Source organism: Dama dama, chromosome 1 (assembly GCF_033118175.1).
Source record: "Dama dama isolate Ldn47 chromosome 1, ASM3311817v1, whole genome shotgun sequence".
NCBI lineage: Eukaryota > Metazoa > Chordata > Mammalia > Artiodactyla > Cervidae > Dama > Dama dama.
The window spans coordinates 18348371-18373434 of NC_083681.1; the positions used below are offsets into that span (position 1 = coordinate 18348371).

Below are 25064 nucleotides of genomic sequence, written 5' to 3' on the forward strand. Positions count from 1 at the left end.
TCTTCTGAATTCCTCACAGCCTCAGTGGCTCTTGGCAGTTAAGTGTGTGCATATATATTAATTCTAATCTATTATCTGCTCCGTCCTTTTTTGTGGGATTTGGTTTAAATTCTCTGAAGTTATTCATGTGTGTGTGTGTGTATTCTTATCAAAGGTCTACTTCAGGGAAGGAAAAGGCCTCCACTAGGCTGGTTTTCAGACGATGCCTTACAACTGTTTCTTCAGTACTTAGTGCTTGATAAGGATTCTGCATCTGCAAAGCACATTTCTCATCAGCCCGTCTGAGCCCTCCTGCTCTCCACTGCAGAACCGGGCCACAGGAATGCTTCTCGCACCACAAGCAGCTTGCCTAATTTCATTACACTGTATTTCATCGGATGTGGAGCCCACGAGCCACCCAGCATCGTGAGCACAGGCAGCGGGAGCAGGAGTACCTGGAGTCCCGTGACCGTGACGGAATAGTACGGGAACCTGGGCGTGAGGCACACTGTGCGTGGACACCACGGGGTGAGCCTGAGGCTACTAATATTTAAGAAAGTCTAAGTAGGGCTAATATTAAATCTCCACTCGTTCCTAAACTGGGATGCAGCACAGAAGACAAAATAAACGTGACAGAAGAGTAGTGGTCTGAGAATCAAGAGATCTAAGTTTTGAGCTCTGCTTCACCTTCTAAACTATATCTCTTTGGCCTTCAGTAGTAAGTTTCCTTACTATTCTTATCCTATATCTTTACCACCAGAAAGAATATCATAAGAATACTTTATACTCATATGGTATTTTAACGATTAGGAAGTACTATCATATACATGTTCTCTTTACATATACATGTTCTCTTACCATATACATGTTATCTTATCATATACATGTTCTCTAACAACCCAATGGAATAAAAAGGTATGCAATAGTATGTTCTTACAAATGAAGAAAGCTGAGGTCAAAGGATACTGCTCATGTACAAATAAGTGGAGAAGCTACAAGTTAAGCTAACTTCTCCTCATTCATAGCCCAGGAAGAGTTGTGTGTGTGTGTGTGTGTGTGTGTGTGTGTGTGTGTACATACATACATATATATCATTTAATCATTGCCCATAAGTTAATTAAAAAGGTTTTATAAATAAAATCTCATAAATAAAAAATGTTTCACAGCATATAATTAAAATACTTTATAATAGAGATGAAGTTAGGAATAGAAGAAAGAAGAGTGCATTAGGGTACAAAAGATCTAGCTTGAGATTTCGATTCAGCACCTTATATCAATGGACATATCACAACCTCTCAGAACCTTAGTTTTCTCACTGATCTCATAAAGACTTCTAGGGAATTAAATATAATAATGAATAAAAGTATGCTTTGTAAACTGTAAATAGATGTATAGTGTTATTGTTATTAATGCAGAATTGCAGCTTCCTCTAGTTCAAACAGGAGAAGGCAATGGCAGCCCACTCCAGTACTCCTGCCTGGAAAATCCCATGGACGGAGGAGTCTGGTGGGCTGTAGTCCATGGGGTCACGAAGAGTCGGACACGACTGCGACTTCACTTTCACTTTTCACTTTCCTGCACTGGAGAAGGAAATGGCAACCCACTCCAGTGTTCTTGCCTGGAGAAACCCAGGGACGGGAGAGCCTGGTGGGCTGCCGTCTATGAGGTCACACAGAGTCGGAAACAACTGAAGCAACTTAGCAGCAGCAGCAGCAGCAGCTAGTTCAAACAACACAATCAATGGAAATTCAAACTATACTAGGCTATGTCTCAAAACACAGTTAGAAGGTCCTATCATATATATATACATTTAACACAGATTGTAACACATATGGAATTTCTTCTCTGAGCAATTATTAACAATGCTACTTAGAACACAATAACATGGCAATACGTTTAAATTCAAATTATAATAATAGCTCTAGGTTACCTGAGTAGCATAAGATACTGTCTCAATGCCTTCATGTCTCAGCAAAGTATGCCTGGCTTTAATCTGTTTCCTTAAGAGTTTCTTCTCAGTTTTACTGAGTTTGTAATTACTTTGGTGGTTGCTGTCCATGACAATACTGGGGAAAAAAAGGAAGGTCAAAATGTCAACCTTAGGAATCTGAAACAGATAGTTATAATACTGTTCATGTATTTTATACTTTATAAATGTTTCTATGTGACAACTTTTAAATGCCTACTATACTTTTCACCAACCAAGAGAAGTGAGAACAAACAGATGCATGGACAACAAAGGAATATTTAAGAAGGTAACAAAGAAACAAGAACATCTAACAGCATCTCTGGTAGGTTCTACGAAACAAGTCAGTGCTTTAGTGCTATTAGATGGGCTGTTTTCCCATATGCAACCTCTTTACTTATGAAGTCATAAGTAAAATGCGCCAGACAAATCTCACATGTTCTCGTTATTGTTGGTCAGTATCTGACTCTGCGGCTTCACGGACTGCAGCACACCAGGCTTCCCTGTCCCTCACGTTCTCCCAGAGTTTGCTCAAACTCATGTCCACTGAGTCAGTAATGCTATCCAATCATCTCATCCTCTGCTGTCCCCTTCTCCTCCTGCCCTCAATCTTTCCCAGCATCAGGGTTTTTTCCAATGAGTCAGCTCTTTCCATCAGGTGGCCAAAGTACTGGAGCTTCAGCTTCAGCATCAGTCCTTCCAATAAATAGTCAGGGCTGATCTCCTTTAGGATGGCCTGGTTGGATCTCCTTGCAGTCCAAAGGACTCTCAACAGTCTTCTCCCGCATCACAATTCAAAAACTTCAATTCTTTGGTACTCTACCTTCTTTGCGTTCCAACTCTCACATCCATACTTGACTACTGGAAAAACCATAGCTTTGACTACATGGATCTTTGTCAGCAAAGTGATGTCTCTGCTTTTGAATATGCTTTCCTGGTTTGTCATAACTTTCCTTCCAAGGAGTATCTTCTAGTTTCATGGCTACAGTCACCATCTGCAGTGATTTTGGAGCCCAAGAAAATAAAAGCTGTCACTGTTTCCACTTTTTTTCCCATCTATTTGCCATGAAGTGATAGGACTGGATGCCATGATCTTAGTTTTTTGAATGTTGAGTTTTAAACCAGCTTCTTCACCCTCATCAATGTTAGGAAAGGAAGAAAAAAGAAAAACCAAAAAATTCACAGTAGAATATACAGTATGATTCCATTATATAAAGTTCAAAATTCAAAAGTAAACCATATATTGTTCAGAAATATATATATAGCATAAAAGCAAGTAAATGATAAATATAAAGTATAGGAGAGAAGTTATTTCAGGGGAGAAGAGAGAACTGCAATATGAAAGGGACACATAGAAGTATTAAAAGTATTTAAGCTAGGTGGTGATTTAGGAGTTTATTATTTTTATAAACTGTGTATGTTAAATACTTGGTATCTATAACTTTTAAAATAACAGGTATAAGAACACCATAGAATTATGTTTTCATTTTTTTAAAGATATGTCAATCAGTAAGTAGTTCCTGAGTGCTTTCCCAAAAAGGTCTTCACACTATCCAAAGCAGCACCCTGCATCATGCTTTATTACAGAAGCCTATTTTATTTTGTTTACAGAATTTAACAAATTTGTGATGACTAATTTGTGGGCTTAATTATTCCATCAGGATGTAAACTCCAGGAGAGCAGGAATGCCAACACACAGCAGGTGCTCAACAAAAGTTTGTTGAAGGGATAAACAAACAACATGTGAATACACACATGCCTACTTAAGGACTCAGGACTCTACAGCATACAAATACAATACATGGTTTATGCTTTCAACACAGATTTATAAGTTAGTTGAGGAAAACAGACAAACATTAAACAATGAAAGAATATGACATAGCTTTAGATAATAAAGTGTCAATGTTCTTTAAGGGTGATATAAATTAGAGACAAAAAAGATAAGATTGATGTTAACTGGAAAAGTTTGGGAGAACTTCAAAACAGAAGGGGACTTGAGATGAGTATCAAAGGACAAGAAGAATACACAGTCATAAGGAAGGGAAGGGATCCAGCGAGGCAATAAACAAAAGCTAAAAACAGAAATGGATGTGTCTGGCAATGACATTGAGTAGCAGACATAATTTTTTAGAATAGAGAATGCTGGCTGATCCACCAATACCACTCTTCACCCACTTGAAAGTCTTCAAAGTTAGCAAACAAAATAAACTTAAGAACTTAAATAAAATCATTTCAAAGCAGCTCTTCAACAGTCAAAACTCTAATTATTAGTCTTAATATACAGAATAAAAATGCTGAGACTACTGAAAAAAGGTCAGTAATCCAGCTTAAATAATACATGGAGCCCATGAGACAGGAGGTAAAGCCAGTAAAATAGGCTGGCTGGACAGCACAATAGGGAAATGAGAGGCAAAAGAACTTGCAATAATCCAGCTTAACAAGTAGAAATGCTGGTCCCACCTACGGTGAAGGCTATAGAAAGAAGGGAAAGGGAAATAGGAAGAGAGGGCAAAAGATAAGTTCAAAAAAGTCAATAGACCATGATGACTACTCAGACATGAGAGAGAGAAGAATCAGACTAGTGGCTCAGACAGTAAAGAATCTTCCAGCAATGTCAGAGACCTGGGTACAATCACTGGGTCAGGAAGATCCCCTGGAAAAGGGAATGGCAACCCACTTCAGAATTCTTGTCTGGAGAATTCCACAGACAGAGGGGCCTGGTGGGCTACAGTCCATGGGGCCACAAAGAGTGAGATAGGACAGAGTGACTGTTACTTTCACTTTCACTTTGACTTTACTAACAGGACAGAGTGAGTGATGGAGAGGCTAGAGTAATGTCATTCCAAATTCTGACTGCAGAGTCACAAGAGGGTCAGGAAGAGCAGATCAGTAAGGGGAGGTGATGAGTCAGATTTAGTATATCATTTGTTTGAATCACTGGTGAGATACACAGTTCCAATGCCTGTCTGGCAGGTGAAAATATAAAGTGGCAAAAGGAAAAGAAATGAGGTTAGAAAGTAAGTTTGGGGAGTCATCATTAGACAGGAAGGAGACAGCTGAATACACATTTTTAACACCGCACTAATTATTTGTTTTCCTGTTTGTCCCCTTCCACTGGACTATAAGCTCTTTAATGACAAGAACTAAATCATATTTTTGTTTCCCCAGAGCCTCCTCAGACAGTATAACACACTATTTAGGGGTCAAATTTCTAGTTCAAACCTCAGCTTTACCCTTTACTAGCTATAATGAACCTGTGTGAGTTATTAAGTTTTTTCATGCTTAGGTTTCTTCACCCATAAAATAGGAATAATAGTGCCTGTTCTTGGCGCATAACTTCATCTAAACCCTGCACTAAAAAAATGTGACCAAACTCTACCATCATTTACAGTGGCATAAAGTCATGTCTTAGGATGATCCCAGCTTCTCATTAAAATGGTTGCCTAAACCTACAGGTATATTAACAGATGAATGGATAAAGAAGCTGTGGTACATATATACAATGGAATACTACTTAGCCATAAAAAGGAATGCATTTGAGTCAGTTCTAATGAGGTGGATGAACCTAGAGCCTATTATACAATGTAAGCCAGAAAGAAAAAAAAAACAAATATTGTATTAACACATATATATGAAATCTAGAAGGATGGTACTAACAAATTGGTTCACAGAGCAGCAATGGAGACTGCAGACGTACAGAACAGACTTATTAATGGACAAGGGTGGGGGAGAGGAGGAAGAGGGTGAGATAAATAGAAAGAGTAGCATGGATGCATATACACTAACTTACGTAAACAGATAACCAATGGGAATTTGCCGTATGACTCGGGGAACACAAACTGAGGCTCTGTAAGAACTTAGAGGGGTGGGAATGGGTGGGAGACAGGACGGAGATCCAAGAAGGAGGCGGCATATGCACACCTAAGGTTAATTCATGCTGACGCACAACAGAAATCAAATCAGTATTGTAAGCCAATCATCAATCAATTAAAAATAAGTATTTTTAAAAAATGGCTGACTGAGAAAACTTAAAATTCTGCCAGGAAATTTTACTATTTGTTTTTTTCTAAATACGTTACATGAGCAAAGACTGCAAAGTGGAAGAAAGAAGAAAGAAAAGAAGCTGAATACATTGTTTTAAGCCTGACACTAAAAGTCCGGCACCAGTAGATGGAGCCTCATAATCACATTTCTGGTGTCCCCTTTCCCCTTTCCTTCCCTCCGTCAGGCAGTCGTACTACAGGTGAAGACGGGTCTGAATCACCTTAACAAGGAAAAGGCTGATACCAGCTGCTGAAACTTGGAGGTGCCCCTTTCTAAAAAGGCCAATTCCCTGGCCAAGGAATTTCCACTACTGCATAAAGGTTTGCACATGCCTTGCCATGTTTTGGGACTCTTATGGGGTATTATAAGAGCGAGGTCACTATTTTATTAGAATATTAGCCATGCTGTGTCTGGCCCAAGCACACACCCTATAGGATAATAAGAATTTTCAGATGGCATCTGCTCTGTAAGTAAGTTTAACCCCAATACATTCTATTGGATACTGCCGTAAGTGGAAATAATAATATATGTGTCTATGCTCTCCTTGAATAAGAGAGCCTATGATGAACCAAGTAGTATAGACAAATGTTCCTGTGCTTGTACATAAATTAAATTAATAGCAAAGACTGGAAACAATTTACATTCCTATCAAATGAGGCCTGGCTATAAAGTATAGTACAGATATACAAAGTATACATACAAATGTCTAGGACATACAAGATTATCAGTAATATGGGTTGACTCAAGGAAGGGAAAATAGGTAGACTGGGTACAGCAATGAGAAGGAGTGAAAGCGCCCTTTTGCAACTTTTCAATTTAGGAGCTATTCAAATTGCATTATCTATTTAAAAAGAAAAAATATATATAATGATTAGAAAACACTGACCCCATCACTTGTCATATCACTTCACTTTAATTCTTTAAAGAACAACTACTCTATATTTTCTAATGCCCTCATTAATGTGTTTATTCTGTTTTTCTCCTTTAACTTGCTAAAATGGAAGAAAAGCTATAACAAAGCTGACTCGTTGGAAAAGACCCTGATGCTGGGAAAGAGTGAGGGCAAGAGGAGAAGCAGACAACAGAGGATGAGATGGTTGGATGGCATCATCGATTAAATGGATATGAGTCTGAGCAAACTCCTGGAGACAGTGAAGGACATGGTAGCCAGGCGTGCTGCAGTCCATCGTCGCAAAATCAGACATCACTGAGCGACTGAACAACACCACAATGAAAGTAGAGGTTCTGTCTGTATTATTCACCTTGTAACACCCAGCACCTACAGCAGGACCTAGTACATAGTAGCCAATCAATAAACTCATACTGAGTAAGCCTAAATTTACTGAATTTGCCATCTTACCTTCTAAACCTCTTCTCCAGAATTGAGTTTGGTGGCCCTCTTCAATGTTTTCATTAATATATGACATGCAACTAGATCCTTGCATTTTCACATCATATTATAACTACTTTGCTATGTGCTGCGTTCACCCAGAAGGCTGTCGCTTACTTGAAGGCACAGAATTTGAGTGCCGGACATTCGGAAAGTACAGAGTAAATATTTGCTAAATGAAATCAGCCAAAACTATTGGCTCACACTACGAAGAGCACAAGAGTCCCAGGGATTACTCAAAAAAAGAGAATAGGAAGAGACAGCTTTGCAAGCTACTAGACCATCAGCAACACTCTCTTCGCCGCACTGGCGCCAATCAGAAAAACTTCTGAAGCTAACACCAAACCCCAGATAAAAACCGCTTGTCTCCAACCCTCCAAAAAAACAGATGGACGCAGGCACCACGTGAGCACATACACCTCAAACTCTAACAGAACCACTCAGCGCACGACAGCCTACTGCCCACGGACAATCCCGTCTCTCCCTGGTGAGGTCCGAAGCTCCTGGGGTATTAAGAGGACACCGGAAGAGGCAACAAGGAAAGCGGAGATATGCAGCCTCCGTTCCCACCAATAAGAAGGGCCACAAATCTCCGCCTTGGCTCAGGCGCGGTTCTCAGCAAACGAGAGCTCTCTCCTTCGCCAGGCTCTCCCACTCTTAACACAGAAAACCGCGGCGGATACTCTCACACAACTCACCCGGGCGCCGCCATGTTGGAGAAAAACTGCACTACATTTCCCATGAGCCTGCTGGGGCGCTCCCACAAGCCCTTTCGCCTGCCAGAGACTCGCTGAAATATGTCTCTGCCAAGAGTCTTTGATTACCGAGGTGCCTCCTCTCCGTTCCAGTGAAAATTACGTTGTCTTTTGAGGGGGTATAGTAACCGTTGTGAGTGCAGCTTATTTGGGGTAGCTTCCCAAATGGACATGGTCAAACAGGTTTGTGTCCCTCGGGCCCTGAGTAGTACCCACCTCCCCCCTTGGACTGCGTGCATCTTTCTTCCTGAGTCTTATTAGGGGTATGGGAGGGGAGGGAATCTGGAGTCTGAAAGATGACTCGCAAGAACAAGAGAGAGGGCTGTGAATATGTTTGAACGTGCCCGGGAGTGATGAATACCACAGAAAGACGTGTGGAAGAATGTTGAGGGAGGTAAGACAGGAAAGATGGGTTGTCCTATGTTATGGAAGACTTTACACCATTCTGTTGTGTGGGCCTACGGGGATCCCTGAAAGGGACTAATATGACCAGAGCTTCTGGTGGAAGGTAGGAAGAGAGGCTAAAAGAAGACTCGGTAACAGGCTATTGCAGTGCTGAAGTGAAAAGGGAAAAGATTTGGTAGCAGATCAGAAATAAAAGACACCAGGAGAGGACGATGATTAGCTATTGTTCCTGCTGTAATGTTGTGTGATGTGAATGTATTATAATCATTCTGCTTGCATTGATTATGAGCTGTGTGAGTGCAGGGACGGAAACTTGGGAGTGGGAAAGAAATTACTTCCGTATGATGCTGCTGCTGCTGCTGCTACGTCACTTCAGTTGTGTCTGACTCTGCTACCCCATAGACGGCAGACCACCAGGCTTCTCTGTCCCTGGGATTCTCCAGGCAAGAACACTGGAGTGGGTTATGGTGCTGATGCAGTGCCCCCATTTGCACCATACCACAGTGGACTATCAATAAAACTTAAGGTTGGCTTCCCAGGAAAAGTGGCATTGATAAGAGTGTTGTTGAGTGGGTGAATGATTTATATGGAGAAAAAATTAAAAGGAAGAAAGAACAAGATCCAAAAGCAGATAGGCGGCCACTGCGATAGTCCAGTAAAAAAGAGAGTGAGGCTAAAACTGAGTAACAAAAGGGAAGAGGTAACGTCAAGCTAAAGATATCAAATCAAGCGGACATTGCATATTGCAAACTACTGTACAGGGCATAAGAGAAAACATGTTCAATCTCCACATTGCATTCTTGCTTCTGCCGTACTGGGTGTTTAAACAAACAAACAATAACACCAGCAAAAGGCACATACCAATAGGACTTTCTGTGATGACTCAAAGACTTGAGTTGCCCGGTATGCTAGCCACTAGTGACATCTGACTTTCGAGCATTTCAAATGTAGCTAGTACAACTAAGGAACTGAAGTTTGAACCAAATTAAACAATACAAAATATCACGTTATGTCCTGCTAACCAATTTCAGTTTATTTTATCTCTATATCCACTCTGCTTGATGGTACTGGAGCTTTTAAAATTTTGAATTTCTTAGCATCTGTGAAACAACTCCTAGATTTCTTTACACTTTCTGATCACTTGTTTTCAGAGTTTTTCACTGGCTTCTCTCTCTTTCCATGATTCAGTTCAGTTCAGTCACTCAGTCATGTCCAATTCTTTGTGACCCCATGAATCGCAGCACACCAGGCCTCCCCATCCATCACCAACTCCCGGAGTTTACTCAAACTCATGTCCATCGAGTCGGTGATGCCACCCAGCCATCTCATCCTCTGTCATCCCCTTCTCCTCCTGCCCCCAATCCCTCCTGGCATCAGGGTCTTTCCCAATGAGTCAACTCTTTGCATGAGGTGGCCAAAGTATTGGAGTTTCAGCTTCATCATCAGTCCTTCCAATGAACACCCAGGACTGATCTCCTTTAGGATGGACTGGTTGGATCTCCTTGCAGTCCAAGGGACTCTCAAGAGTCTTCTCCAACACCACAGTTCAAAAGCATCAATTCTTCAGCGCTCAGCTTTCCTCACAGTCCAACTCTCACATCCATACATGACCAATGGAAAAACCATAGCCTTGACCAGATGGACCTTTGTTGGCAAAGTAATGTCTCTGCTTTTTAATATGCTATCTAGCTTGGTCATAATCTTCCTTCCAAGGAGTAAGCATCTTTTAATTTCATGGCTGCAATCACCATCTGCAGTGATTTTGGAGCCCAAAAAAATAAAGTCTGTCACTGTTTCCATTGTTTCCCCATCTATTTGCCATGAAGTGATGGGACCAGATGCCATGATCTTAGTTTTCTGAATGTTGAGCTGTAAGCCCACTTTTTCACTCTCCTCTTTCACTTTCATCAAGAGGCTCTTTAGTTCCTCTTCACTTCTTTCCATGATTAAATGCAGGCAATCCTTCAGGTTTTGTGTTTGACCCTTTTATCTACAATCTCCCTATCTGCCTCTTCAACAGATTTGTGAATCTTCTCCTAATTTTTATCTTCAATCCTTTCTTCCCTTTAGGAGGCAGTTTGATTTAGTAAAAACAATATGAACACTGGAGCATATGACCTGAAGTAGAAATTACAAAATAATATTTGCCATATCAATCAATGGGGATTGATGTAACAATTTGACTACCATATAGAAAGTAGCTATTAGTGGTTGTTCATTCCTTTTCTACCCTCCTGATCCTGAGTTATAGACTCAAATTTCCAACCACTTGCTATCCATCCTTTCCTACTTAAAAAAAAAAAAAATACATATATATATTTTTTAATTTGGCCACTCCTCATGGCATGAGGGGTCTTAGTTTCCTAACCAGGGATCAAACCCCAGGCCCCTGCAGTGAAAGTGCCAAGTCCTAACCACTGGACTGTCACAGAAACCCAATACAGAAAAAACTTTTCATTCAAAGACAGCCAATCCAAAAAGTGGTGCTGGGAAAACTGGACAGCTACATGTAAAAGAATGAAACTAGAATACTGTCTAACACCATACACAAAAATAAATTCAAAATGAAGTCGAGATTTAAATGTAGGGCCAAAAATGATAAACTATTAGAGGAAAAGATGCTCAATATCACTCATTATTAGAGAAATGGAAATCAAAACCACAATGAGCTAACACCTCACACAGTCAAAATGGACATCATTAAAAAATCTACAAACAATAAATGCTGGAGAGGATGTGGAAAAGAGGGAACCCTCTTGCACTGCTGGTGGAAATGTAAACTGATACAACCACTATGGAGAACAGTAGGGAGATTCCTTAAAAAACTAGAACTACCATATGACCCAACAATTACACTACTGGGAATATATCCTGAGAAAACCATAATTGAAAGAGACGCATGTACCCACTGTTCAGCATTTTTTTTTTACAATAACTAGGACATGGAAGCAACCTATATGTCCATCATCATGAATGGATACAGAAGTTGTGGTACATATATACAATGGAATATTACTCAGCTGTAAAAGGAATGTATTTGAGTCAATCATTGTGAGGTGGATGAACCTAGAGCCTGTTGTACAGAGTGAACTAAGTCAGAGAAAGATAAGTATTGTATATTAATGCATGTATATGAAATCTAGATAGATAGTGCCCTATTTGCAGGGCAGCAGTGGAGATGCAGACACAGAGAACAGACTTGTGGACATGGTGGGGAAGCAGATGGTGGGATGAACTGAGAATAGCATGGAAATGTATACATTACCATATGTAAAACAGATAGCCAGTGGGAATTTGCTGTGGAACACAGAAAGCTCAACTTAGTGAGCTGTGGCAACCTAGGGGGTGGGATAGGGTGGGAGATGGGAGGGAGGTTTATGAGGAAGGAGACATATGTATACCTGTGGCTGATTCATGTTAATGTATGGCAGAAACCAGCACAGTATTGTAAAGCAATTATCCTTCCATAAAATGTTTTTTAATTTTTTATTCAATACTTTTTATGCAAGCCCTTATCTTTTGCTCAGAATATTGCATGGATCATTTTTCCCAGAGAAGATTACTCCCTGAAGTCATTTCCAGTTATATTAAGACCCTGACTTATTCATTGTGTAACTTCAATGTCTTCCACAGTCTTGTAATAACAGAAATTCAATAAATGTTGAACTGAAAAGAAACCTAATTTGAAGATAGAATTCATTTTTACCTGTGCCAAAAGCTTTACACAGTGATTTACAATAATTTTTCAGGTATTAAATGCTGACCTAATAACTTACCTTAGTAAAACCCATTCTCAACTTTATGATAGGTGAGTCCTCTGTGCAACTAGTGCAGAGGTTGGCATGATCTTTCCATAAAGGCCCATATAATAAACTCTCAGCTTTGTGGCCACTTATGGTCTCTGGTCAGATATTCCTGTTGTTGTTGTTGGGGGGGGGGGGCACTAGTACAAACCCTTTAAGAATATGAAAACCTTTTGGACCTCCCTGTTAGTCCAGTGGTTAAGACTTTACTCTGCAAATGCAGGGGCACAGGTTCCACCCCTGGTCAGGAAGGATCCCACATGCCATGTGGCATAGCCAAAAGCAAGAATATGAAAAACTTTCTTAGCTGCCTGGCTTTTGCCAGCAAGATTTGGCTCATGGCTGTAGCTTGCTGACCCCTAGATCCTCTTTCCTGGACTCTGTAATCCTGAATACAGTCTCAAGGTTAAGCTAAGATTGGCACCACAATCTGAAGACCCTTATTACAAATTATAGTATAAATTAATTTAATCAGATTAGTCAATTACTACATTTTAAAGTGTAGTAAAGTAGAGATCTGTCCCACAGTAGAGTTCCAAAAATTAGGGACATGAGCAACATGTCATTTAGAATTGCTTTTAGTTGCCAGTGACAGAATACTGAACTGATTGCTTGCAAACAGATAGTTATTTTTCTTCAAATGACAAGCTATCCAGACAAAAGCAGTCCCTGGCACTGGTTCTGCTATTTTAAAATATCATCAAGAGGATCTAGGTGCTTTCTAGTCTCCTGCTCCACCATCCTTAGTATGTTGAGTTTATCTTCATTCTTGATGTCCCCTGGTTACAAGGTAGCTGCTGCCACTCCAGACACCTTGTCTACCCTCCCTTACACACTAGCATCTCTAGCTGGATAAAATAAGCTGAGTCTCCATCTTCTCATCTAGGAAATGGAATCCCCCTCATTTCTTTGACTACATATGGCTTACATATAATGTTATGCTTGATAATGGACACCCAGAGATATCCACACTCTAATCCTGGGAACTTGTGAATATGCAGATATAATTAAGTATGCAGAACTTAAAAGAGATTATCCAGGGGCCCAATATAACATGATCCCTTAAGAGCAAAACATTTACCAAAGCTGGAGCAAGAGAGATCAAGCAGAAGAAGTAAAAAAAGTTTCAAGTGTGAAGGATTCAGCACACTTCTGCTCTCTGAGATGTAATGGTCCATATGCAAAGACTGAAGAGAGGCTTCTATGAGCTAACAAGGAAATGGGGACCTCAGTCCTACAACCACAAGGAAATGGTTTCTACCAACAACCTGAATAAGTGTGGAAGCAGATCCTTTCCAGAGCATTTTCATAAGAGCTCAGCCAGTCAACACCTTGATTCTGTCCTTAAAAAAACTCAGAGCAGAGAGACCAAGAAAGCTAACCCAAACTTCTGGCCTATGTAACAGTGAAATAACAAATTTGTGATAATTTGTTACATCAGCAATAGGAAACTCTTATTACACATGCTTACTCCAGGCCAATCATTAGCTAAAGGGAGTGGAATTACCATGACTACTTTAAATTAGTGATGATTAATTCTGAGGGGCTGGTATGAGGTCCATGCTCCCTGAGATTAAGAGGCCTTGATATCATATCTGGAGAAAAACAAAATTAGGAGTCTATTAGCAAGAAAAAAATAAGAGAACATCTGTTGGATAGACAGTTAATAGCATGCTCCATATGGGGATTGAAATTTTCATTTGGTGGGATTATCATAATATGGTCTATCACAAAACCTAAGAGAAAGGGATGCTAGAAAGAGGAGTACTCTCATCAACTAATAAATATTCAAAGGTAGAATTCTAATAGTTATTATATTTAATTCAAGATTCCTCACTCGGAAAACACTGAAAATGTCCCCAAAGCCTTGAAAACTGTTAATATTTATTACGGTTCCAAAATGTAATATGATTTCACTATAGCTTCAAATTCAATTCCTAGGACTTCCCTGGTAGTCCAGTGGTTAAGAATCTGCCTGCCAACACCTGGGACATAGGTTTGATCCCACATGCCATGGGGCAACTAACAAGAAAAGCCACCACAATGAGAAACCTCCACACAGCAACTAGAGAGTAGCCCTCACTTACTGCAACTAGTATATTGTCACCCTGCTGATTTAACTTATAAGCAGAGTACATCATGAGAAACACTGGGCTGGAGGAAGCACAAGCTGGAATCAAGATTGCCGGGAGAAATATCATTAACCTCAGATATGCAGATGACGCCACCCTTATGGCAGAAAGTGAAGCAGAACTAAAGAGCCTCTTGATGAAAGTGAAAGAGGAGAGTGAAAAAGTTGGCTTAAAGCTCAACATTCAGAAAACTAAGATCATGGCATCCGGTCCCATCTCTTCATGGCAAATAGATGGGCAAACAGTGGAAACAGTGTCAGACTTTATTTTGGGGGGCCTCCAAAATCACTGCAGATGGTGATTGCAGCCATGAAATTAAAAGATGCTTACTCCTTGGAAGAAAAGTTATGACCCACCTAGATAGCATATTAAAAAGGAGAGATATTACTTTATCAACAAAGGTCCATCTAGTCAAGGCTATGGTTTTTCCATTGGTCATGTATGGATGTGAGAGTTGGACTATAAAGAAAGCTGAGCACCAAAGAATTGATGCTTTTGAACTATGGTATTGGAGAAGACTCTTGAGAGTCCCTTGGACTGCAAGGAGATCCAACCAGCCCATCCTAAAGGAGATCAGTCCTGGGTGTTCATTGGAAGGACTGATGCTGAAGCTGAAACTCCAATACTTTGGCCACCTCATCCGAAGAGCTGACTCATTTGAAAAGACCACGATGCTGGGAAAGATTGAGGGCAGGAGGAGAAGGGGACGACAGAGGATGAGATGGTTGGATGGCATCACCGACTCAATAGACATGGGTTTGGGTGGACTCCAGGAGTTGGTGATGGACAGGGAGGCCTGGTGTGCTGCAGTTCATGGGGTCGCAAAGAGTCAGACACGACTGAGCGACTGAACTGAACTGCAACTAGAGAAAATCCACACACAGCAACAAAGACCCAGCCAAGTAAAAAAAAAAAAGAAGTTTAAAAAAATTCAATTCCCATACTTTACTTACAAGTTTCCTAATTTCCCCTCCTCCCTCTACCCCCCACCACAGACCATCTGTTTTTTGCTACTTCCTGTATTTTCCCCCTCTGTCCCTAGTGACAAGTGTGTTCATTTTGCTTTTTCCCTTTTCCTATTTTTGATTTTTAAAAAACACTTTTATTTCTCAGCCTTTCCTCTCCACTTATTTCATCAATCCTGGATAACTGACAAATTTATATGAAATTTCCTTTTCAAACTTCACCTTCTCTGCTGCATCCTTGGTTTGCTGGCTTTTTGAAACTCCATCAAGAACGTATTATTTAAAACCATTTGATGTTCATTGTGACATTTTGAGGACTGAATGCATTATTCATTGCTATAGTGATAAAAATTCAATGAAAAGTTTGCAGTTTTATAAGTCATATGATGAAAGTATTGCCATGCAGTAACAGAGGCAAAAGTGATCAAAAGGAAAAGGGGCCAGCCTTTAACATGTAATACAAAACATAAAATTCTGCTTGGAAGATTGTGTTTGGTCCATTGCAAAATATGTTTGCTATAAAGTATTGGCCAACTCCCACCACCACCCCTTCCCCACAAAATGGTTCATTCTTGAGGCTGAAAAATTGCTTACTTCACAGAATATTTTTCTGCAACATATTTTTCAAGTAGAAAAGAGTAAAAACATAACAGATAGGGGTTCCCTGGTGGTTCAGTGGCAAAGAATCTGCCTGTCAGTGCAGGAGACACAGGTTCAAGAAGATCCCACATGCTGTGTAGCAACTAAGTCCATGGGTCACAACTGTTGAGTCTGCACTCTAGAGCCCAGGAATCACAACAATTTACTCACATGCCTCGACTACTGAAGCACTCATGCCCTAGAACCCGTGCTCTGCAACAAGAGAAGTCACCACATTGAGAAGACCGAGCCCTGTGACTAGACAGTGGCGCCCACTCACCACAGCCAGAGAAAAGCCAGTGCAGCAACAAAGATCCAGCACAGCCAAAAATAAATAAAGTTGTTAAAAAAGAGAGAGACAATTCGGGGTGCGGGAAAATCTTTAGGGTGGCCAAAGGAGTAAGATTTATGATTTTTTTAAGTTATGATAAAACAATTTCTGTAATGTTTGTCTTGACAAGAAGAAATTTCTCTTAAAAATACATAAACAATTCATTTTAAAGTGTCTACCTGCTTTAGTGGCTTCATACTATCATTAATCTCTCAAAGGCCTCAAAATACAAAGATACTTGCCCAGAGAGGGAAATTTCATCATTAACTGTCCTGGGTATAAATCCATGTTTCATATAATCTTTATAATCAGTTCCACTTTGGGGAAACTTGCTAGAGCTGATTAGGGGACCTTAGCTTTTACTTATATTACGACTGAGACCTCTTATTAGGAGTATCCATTTTGCCATTTTCTGTTGGTTATTTGTGCTTAGATTATGATCTTCATCTTCGCTGTAGAGAATCTAGTTTTCTAACTCATTTGCAGAAATAGTTTTGGGGTTATATAAGCACTTACCATGGAATCATAAGTTATTTTATCTGCTTCCACTTCATTCTCCTCATATGTCAGCTACTGATATTCACACCAAATCTACAGATTTGGAGTGAGGATTAAATCATGTAATATTTTAAAGCATTTATTAATACAGCAATGTCTAACATAGAGGAGGAGTCCAAGCATGTTATATAATAATGCTAATGATAATAATCAGTATCTCACATGTAATTGCATGCTCATCTGGTATTTATTTTAAAAAAACCTCAGAGAATTGAAAAACGTGTCTACACTCTGGAAAATATACACTGCCTTGCCCACCTCACTTCTGGTGCTCCCAATAAACCATGTGAACTAACCTCATTGCTTCCTCTCCTATAAGACAAAATTCAGCACTGTGTTATATTTTCTCCACTATAAATACATAATATCCCAAAAGGCTTTTCCTGCCTGCCAGGCACAAGAATCATGTCTTGCTTAAAGCAAAGCAGGGAGGGGCCAGAGGGAGCCTCCCTGCCTGCAAACTCCCACTCTAACGTCTTCTTTTAGAGCACTTCTTAAAATCTCTGACATGTGACAATCAGACATGCAGATATTATGAAACCTCCAGTATACTAAATGTAAGTAGAGATTAACTTGATGTAGAAAAAACTATAGGTAGAATTCCAACATATTTTTCCAGATAACCTAAGATGTGCACACCACACATCAGAGGTCTGCACTTGAGCTTATGTCTCAAAGGATGGTCCTCAGACTAGTTGCATCAGAATCACTGGAGTACTTGTAAAAACAGCGAGGTCCATACCCCATTAGATATAGTGACTCAGTAAAATCAATATATGTTTTAATAGTTTCTCTGAACCCCAGTGAATTATAGTGTCTGTTTCAAAATCTCTGGGGCCAGCACCCAACAATCTGCTTGCTTAACAAGCAATCTTGTTTCTAACCATTGAAGAAAATTATCAACATAGAGTTCTTCAAAAATCTGTTCCAGAGTAACAAACTCTCAAGGTTCTAATGTATTTTGAATTTTTATTTCAGATGAAATGTAATTTTATAAGGTTCAAGGGACCAAGAAGATACAGATGATACAGTGCCCAGATTATCAAATTATTAAAGAACCCCTATGTGGGGAAATTAACAAGATGGCACCAGTCAGACTCTCACCCCATGCTCTAATGCCCTCTCACCCCATGTTCTGCAAACAGTGACTGCACGGCTATATAACAGCTGAGGCCACATAGCACAGTGCTTGCACGTCATGAGGTACTCGCTTGGCCACAGGCTACTTTGTTTGGAAAGCATACATAAGCTTCAGCCGAAAAGCCCTGGGGGTTGCTGCATTGAGGCTACATTGGAGGAGCATCATGGTTATGTTTTATGAGGCTATGGTACGGCTGCATTATGGTTATGTTATGGTTTTGTATGGCTGCTGCCACAGCTGCTGCATCAGCCAGGAGAGAGGCTGTGTTATGGCTGCCATGCCAGCCAGGAGAGAATAAATGTGCTGCTGTTCCTATGGCTCGCAAGTCTTCTTCCAGCCTCTTAGCTCAGGCTTTCCCTACCCTGGGTTCAGCGAACAGTGTGAACAGTTAAGACAACTGGCGTTATGAACAGGATCAATGACACACCATAAAATTATCTTAAAATAATTCTAATTATTGACATTTCCACATCCCATTTTATAGATAGAGCAACTTAAACTTAAAAGACAAACTGTATAAGCTACTTAAGTAGGAAATGGTTTTTAAGACTGATTTACATTCATGTCTGTGCTCTTATATGAATAAAAGGGCATAGTTTTATAAATTAAAACATATCTATCTACAGCTACCTTTTTGTGAGGTATTAACATACTTTATTATTTAATCCTAGAAAAAACAACCCTGGGAATAAATTTTATGTCCTCAATTTGACAAATATGAAATCTGAGCCTCAGCAAAGTTAAGTATCTTTCCCTAGATCACATAATTAGTAGTAGAAGCAGGACTCCAGCCGAAAGCTCTGCCTCTTTTCTAATTGCAATCATTATGCTCAGGAACACCATTGCAGAGAAAATATCTTTGATATTTTAAAGTCTATCCAAGAGTTATGATTCAAATATAAACATGATAAATGAAAAAAATGTTTTATTTAAATGGTTGTATTTCTTAAGCAAACACATATAGAAATAATTTACATGGTATAACTTTAAACCTTCAATAAATATAGTGTACCCAGAATCTTATTTGAAAGCTTAGATGCTTTATTATTAATTTCCAAAAAAGACAAGTGGCATTAATTGTTTTGTTTTCTTTTGTTGTTTCAGTTTGTGTCATAAATGATTGACTGTCACCATTTTCTCAACCAATTTGAAATCATAGCTTCAGGGACCATGTGGGTTACTAGAAAGTTAACTAGACCTAGAATTTAACTAGACCTTTCAAACATCTCTAAGAAAGCTGTTGACATTCTCAGAATGAGAAATTAATAATTAGCATTGATTATGGAACTATTCATGAAATTTAAACATAATAGGAATAACTTTGAAAAATCATTTGAAACAAAAAACTTAGTGAAACTGAATTATTAAGGCAATAATAAAGGTAGACCATGATCTCAAGTTAAAATGTTTTCCATGCCTGTGAAAATAATTGCTTGGGGTTTATGAGTCTCTGACAGATTTCTTATGCTTCTATTATAAATTCCTCCATAGTTTTGAATGCTCTTCCAATTTATAGTCCAATGACTATAAATATTATCATGACAGTGGCTTCATGTTGCTATTTATTGCAAAGTTGTGTCTGACTCTTTGTGACCCCGTGAACTGTAGCCCACTAGGATCCTCTGTCCATGGGATTTCCCAGGCAAGAATACTGAAGTGGGTTGTCATTCGCCATTCCTGACCCAAGGATCTAACCCACATTTCCTGCATTGGCAGGCAGATTCTTTACCACTGTGCCACCTGGGAAGCCCAACATAATGTTAATTGGTTCTAATCTAACCCAAGGAGATCGGGGTGGGTAAGGTAATTAAACAAGCCTTGGATGAGAGTTCAGGAAACAAAAGAAATTAGTGACAAATTATTAAAGAAATGGGAATCTAGAACTTAAAGAACTATAGTAAGCTCATAGCCATATTCCTTTAACATAGCAGGTACTTTTGATCAGGAGATAGCAATAATGGAAGCAGGAACTTGCAGAAACAAAAGAGATACCAACAGTATTTGGAAGTCAAGAATGTGCCTCAAAAGTTCCATAATCACCAAAGTCTTCTGGCTGACAGGGAGGCCTTTAGGAGGTTCCACTTCACTGAAGTGATCCCAGATATTCTCCCATTTAGAGAACAAAGAGAAATCTAAGTACTAAAATCAAATTAGAAGTAGTGAGCAACTGTTACCAAGCCATGGTAGCAAAAGGTTTCTCAGAAGCCAGCCTAGTTTAATCCAAGAAAAATCAACTATAATTTGACCAAAGACAAAGAACTATAATAAGAAACAGGAAGATAACAAGGATTTAAGACTCAAGTCATAGAGCAGAGCAAAAGCAAATCTGACTGGGAACAAAAGACGTTGACACAATGGTCAGTAGCAAAAATCTAAACTGGGCACCTGGTTCTGACAATTACTAGAGTAGCGGTGGGAAGCATATGAATGGACTCCCTGGGAGAATGATTGTTTATTTAAGGGCAGTTCAGTTTCTTGGGTTGTACTGAAGATGTCTATGAGAGGAGCTAAAAAGGAATGCTTCATTTACATTAGTTGTTGACGTAAATGCAGTGATGGAGGGCTGAAGCCATGGTGTCAAAATGAGTCAGATAAGAGAAGGCAAATGAATTATTTTAACCGTATGTTAAAGAGACGGGTAGGGAGAGGTTATCAGGCTTAATCACCAAATGGAAACACATTACAGTAAAGAGTTCACTTCTAGTACACTGCCATGCATTCTTGGTTGTGCCATTTTATAAAGCATGGCTTGGTGTCAAGATGATCTGGAACTGTCTTTAGTTCTTCTAGACAAGTCTATTGCAGAGATGGCGGTTGAAGCTATAAGTACCTAGGAATATTGAAAGTGGGGAAGTGGGTCAAACTAACAACTGAAGAACAGCTGAAAACCTTTGCTTGGTGTCCTAAACAAATGTTCATATTGTAATGATCATTTGCATTTCCTGAGTTAAAACTGTGCCTCACGATACCATTTCCCCTAACTATACTTTTCTGTTAAAGTAGGGTTAATACCCCATATATTGGTTTGGATAAAGTAAGAATTAGTCACCTATTCTTCTTTTAAGTTATAGGACATAGTGAAGTGAGAAAGAAAGTGAAGTCGCTTCAGTTGTGTCTGACTCTTTGTGACCCCATGGTCTGCAGCCCGCCAGGCTCCATGGGATTCTCCAGGCAAAAATACTGGAGTGGGTTGTTTTTCCCTTCTCCAGGGGATTTTCCCAACCCAGGGATTGAACCCAGGTCTCCCATATTGCAAGCAGGAAAGGCAAGAGGGTCCTCAACTCTTGGGGCAGCATGGGCAGAACCTCGACATCAATGATCATGGCCAGCCCTGGACTGAGTAGGAGCAGCAAAGTGCAGGGGTAGGCTCCAGTCTGGCCCTGGCTGGGCTATGAGCATCAACTATAGGAAACGATGCACCCAGGAACAATGCAAAGCTATTATCCACGCCATGCAGGGCCACCCAAGACAGACAGGTCACAGTGAAGAGTTCTGGCAAAACGTGGTTCACTGGAGAAGGAAACTGCAACCCACTCGAATATTTTTGCCTTGAGAATTGACAATATGAAAAGGCAAAAAGATATGACACCAGAAGATGAGCCTCCCAAGTTGGAAGGTATCCAATATGATACTGGGGAAGAGTGGAGGGCAGTTACTAACAGCTCCAGTAAGAATGAAGCAGCTGGGCCAAAGCAGGAATGATGCTCAGTTGTGGATGTATCTGGTGGTAAAAGTAAAGTTCAATGCTGTGAAGAACAATATTACATTGGAACCTGGAATGTTAGGTTCATGAATCAAGATAAACTGGACATGGTCACAGAGGAGATAGCAAGATTGAACATTAACATCTTAGGAATCAGTGAACTAAAGTGGACTGGAATGGGTGAATTTAATTCAGATGACCATTATATCTACTACTGTGGGCAAGAATCCCTTAGAAGAAATGGAATAGCTCTCACAGTCAACAAAAGAGTCAAAAATGCAGTACTTGGGAACAACCTCAAAAACTGATATCAATTCGTTTCCAAGGCAAACCATTCAACACCACAGTAATCCAAGTCTATGCCCCAACCACTGATGTTGAAAAAGCTGAAGTTGACTGGTTCTGTGAAGACCTACAAGACCTTCTAGAACTAACACCACGAAAAAGATGTCCTTTTCATCACAGGGGATTGGAATGCAAATGTAGGAAGTCAAGAGATACCCAGGATAACAGGAAAACTTGGCCTTACCAGTACATAATTAAGCAGTACAAAAGGCTAACACAGTTTTGACAAGAGAACATGCCGGTCATAAAAAACACCCCTTCCCACCAACACAAGAGATGACTCTACATATGACATCACCAGATGGTCAATACCAAAATCAGATTGATTTTGTTCTTTGCATCCAAATATGGAGAAGCCCTCTACAGTGAGCAAAAACAAAACCAGGAGCTGACTGTGGCTCAGATCATGAGCTCCTTATTGCAAAATTCAGGCTTAAATTGAAGAAAGTAGGGAAAACCACTAGGCCATTCAGGTATGACCTAAATCAAATCCCTTATGATTATACAGTGGAGGTAATGAATAGATTCAAGGGGTTAGATCTGGTAGACAGAGTGCCTGAAGAACTATGAACAGAAGTTTGTTACACTGTACAGGAAAACCATTCCAAAGGGGCGGAAAAATGCGAGTAGGCAAAGTGATTGTCTGGGGAGACTTTACAAATAGCTGAGGAAAGAAGAGAAACATAAGGCAAGGGAGAAAGGAAAAGATACACCCAACTGAATGCAGAGTTCCAGGGGCCAGCAAGGAGAGATAAGAAGTCATTCTAGAACAATGCAAAGAAATAGAGGAAAACAATAGAATGGGAAAGACTAGAGATCTCTTCAACAATCTGGAGATACCAAGGAAACATTTCATTCAAGGATGGGGACAACAAAGGACAGAAATGGTGAGGAATTAACAAAGCAGAAGAGATTAAGAAGAAGCATCAAGAACACACAGTTCAGTTCAGTTCAGTCTCTTAGTCGTGTCCAACTCTTTGCGACCCCATGAATCGCAGCACGCCAGGCCTCCCTATCCATCACAAACTCCCAGAGTTTACTCAAACTCATGTCCATCGAGTTGGTGATGCCATGCAGCCATCTCATCCTCTGTCGTCCCCTTCTTCTTCTGCCCCCAATCCCTCCCAGCATCAGGGTCTTTTCCGATGAGTCAACTCTTCGCATAAGTTGGCCAAAGTATTGGAGTTTCAGCTTCAGCAACAGTCTTCCAATGAACCCCTAGGACTGATCTCCTTTAGGATGGATTGGTTGGATCTCCTTGCAGTCCAAGGGGTTCTCAAGAGTCTTCTCCAACACCACAGTTCAAAAGCATCAATTCTTCGGTGCTCTGCTTTCTTCACAGTCCAACTCTGACATCCATACATGACCACTGGAAAAACCATAGCCTTGACTAGATGGACCTTTGTTGGCAAAGTAATGTCTCTGCTTTTTAATATGCTAGCTTGATCATAACTTTCCTTCCAAGGAGTAAGCGTCTTTTAATTTCATGGCTGCAATCACCATCTGCAGTGATTTTGGAGCCCCCAAAAAATAAAGTCTGACACTGCTTCCACTGTTTCCCCATCTATTTGCCATGAAGTGATGGGACTAGATGCCATGATCTTAGTTTTCTGAATGTTGAGCTTTAAGCCCACTTTTTCACTCTCCTCTTTCACTTTCATCAAGAGACTTTTTAGTTCCTCTTCACTTTCTGCCATAAGGGTGGTGTCATCTGCATATCTGAGGTTATTGATATTTCTCCTGGCAATCTTGATTCCAGCTTGTGTTTCTTCCAGCCCAGCGTTTCTCATAATGTGCTCTGCATATAAGTTAAATAAGCAGGGTGACAATATACAGCCTTGACGTACTCCTTTTCCTATTTGGAACCAGTCTGTTGTTCCATGTCCAGTTCTAACTGTTGCTTCCTGACCTGCACATAGGTTTCTCAAGAGATGGGTCAGGTGGTCTGGTATTCCCATCTCTTGAAGAATTTTCCACATTTTATTGTGATCCACACAGTCAAAGGCTTTGGTATAGTCAATAAAGCAAAAATAAATGTTTTTCTGGAACTCTCTTGCCTTTTCAATGATCCAGTCTAGCAACAGCTAAAAACAGGAGAAGCCACCAGCAAGAAGAGTCAGGATCTCTTCAGCCACTGTTGGCAGGGTCTGCTTAAACCCCAGGGGAAGGTACAGAACTGCACATAGAAACTAAACCTCAGTCCACCAGTGTTGCTTGAAAACAATATATTCAGAAAGCAGGACAGACTTGTAAGTGACATGAAAGCAACATAAGGTAGCAAAGTCATCACAAAACAGTGACAAAAGGAAGAGAGATCCAACAGCAGGTAAACCTTAGAATTCCCAGCAGGCATCTTCACCAGGAAGTCCCTTCCTGACCCAGGGATCAAACCCCTGTCTCTAGCATCTCCTGCATTGGCATTCAGGTTCTTTACCACTAATGCCACCTGGGAAGCCACACCAGGAAGTCCACCAGGAGGTAAAAGGCTTTAAGAGTTTACAAGCAAAGTGCTCTCCTTTGGAGAACTCCTAAAAGCAAAGCAGGGTCTCCCTTCTCATAGAAAGCAAATTTGTTCCCAGGACATGGGTTCAGAAGTAGTGGACAGGAAGTACTTTCAAAGCACTCCCAGACTAAACCTGACATTGAGCAGCAGGTAGGAGCCTTACAGAAGCTTTCAAATCCCTGTTGGGGGGAAGCAGCTGGGGCAACAGCTGCTTTGGGTCTGCAGGTGCACTCAAAAGGCTCCCACTGCGAGAAAAAGCCAAGCCTTCAGGTCACAGAGATGGAGGGAGGCATCTGATTTATACCTCTTAAAGTGGTCAGATAGGCCCCATCTCCTGGTTTCTTTCAACTATTCAAATTTTACATTGTTAATTCAATTTTTCTTAATCAAGCTATAAACTCTTTG

The 25064-nt window shown here is 40.2% G+C and overlaps 1 protein-coding gene across 4 annotated transcripts in view; it reads right to left on the reverse strand.

Annotated features, from left to right (window-relative positions):
• ALKBH8 (alkB homolog 8, tRNA methyltransferase) overlaps positions 1–8103 on the reverse strand; it is a 123725-nt gene extending 115622 nt beyond the window's left edge. Inside the window, exons 1-3 of one of the 4 annotated variants that reach the window (XM_061144037.1) lie at positions 7350–8007; positions 2769–3080; positions 1910–2045 (exon numbers count right to left, since the gene is read on the reverse strand). In XM_061144037.1, the coding sequence (XP_061000020.1) occupies positions 1910–2045; positions 2769–2797 (165 nt within the window). In that variant the 5' untranslated portion in view covers positions 2798–3080; positions 7350–8007. Of the gene's footprint in view, positions 1–1909; positions 2046–2768; positions 3081–7349; positions 8008–8077 lie in introns of those variants that run through there. The other 3 variants (XM_061144010.1, XM_061144019.1, XM_061144027.1) reach the window with 3 other exon arrangements.
• Positions 8104–25064: the final 16961 nt, after the last annotated feature.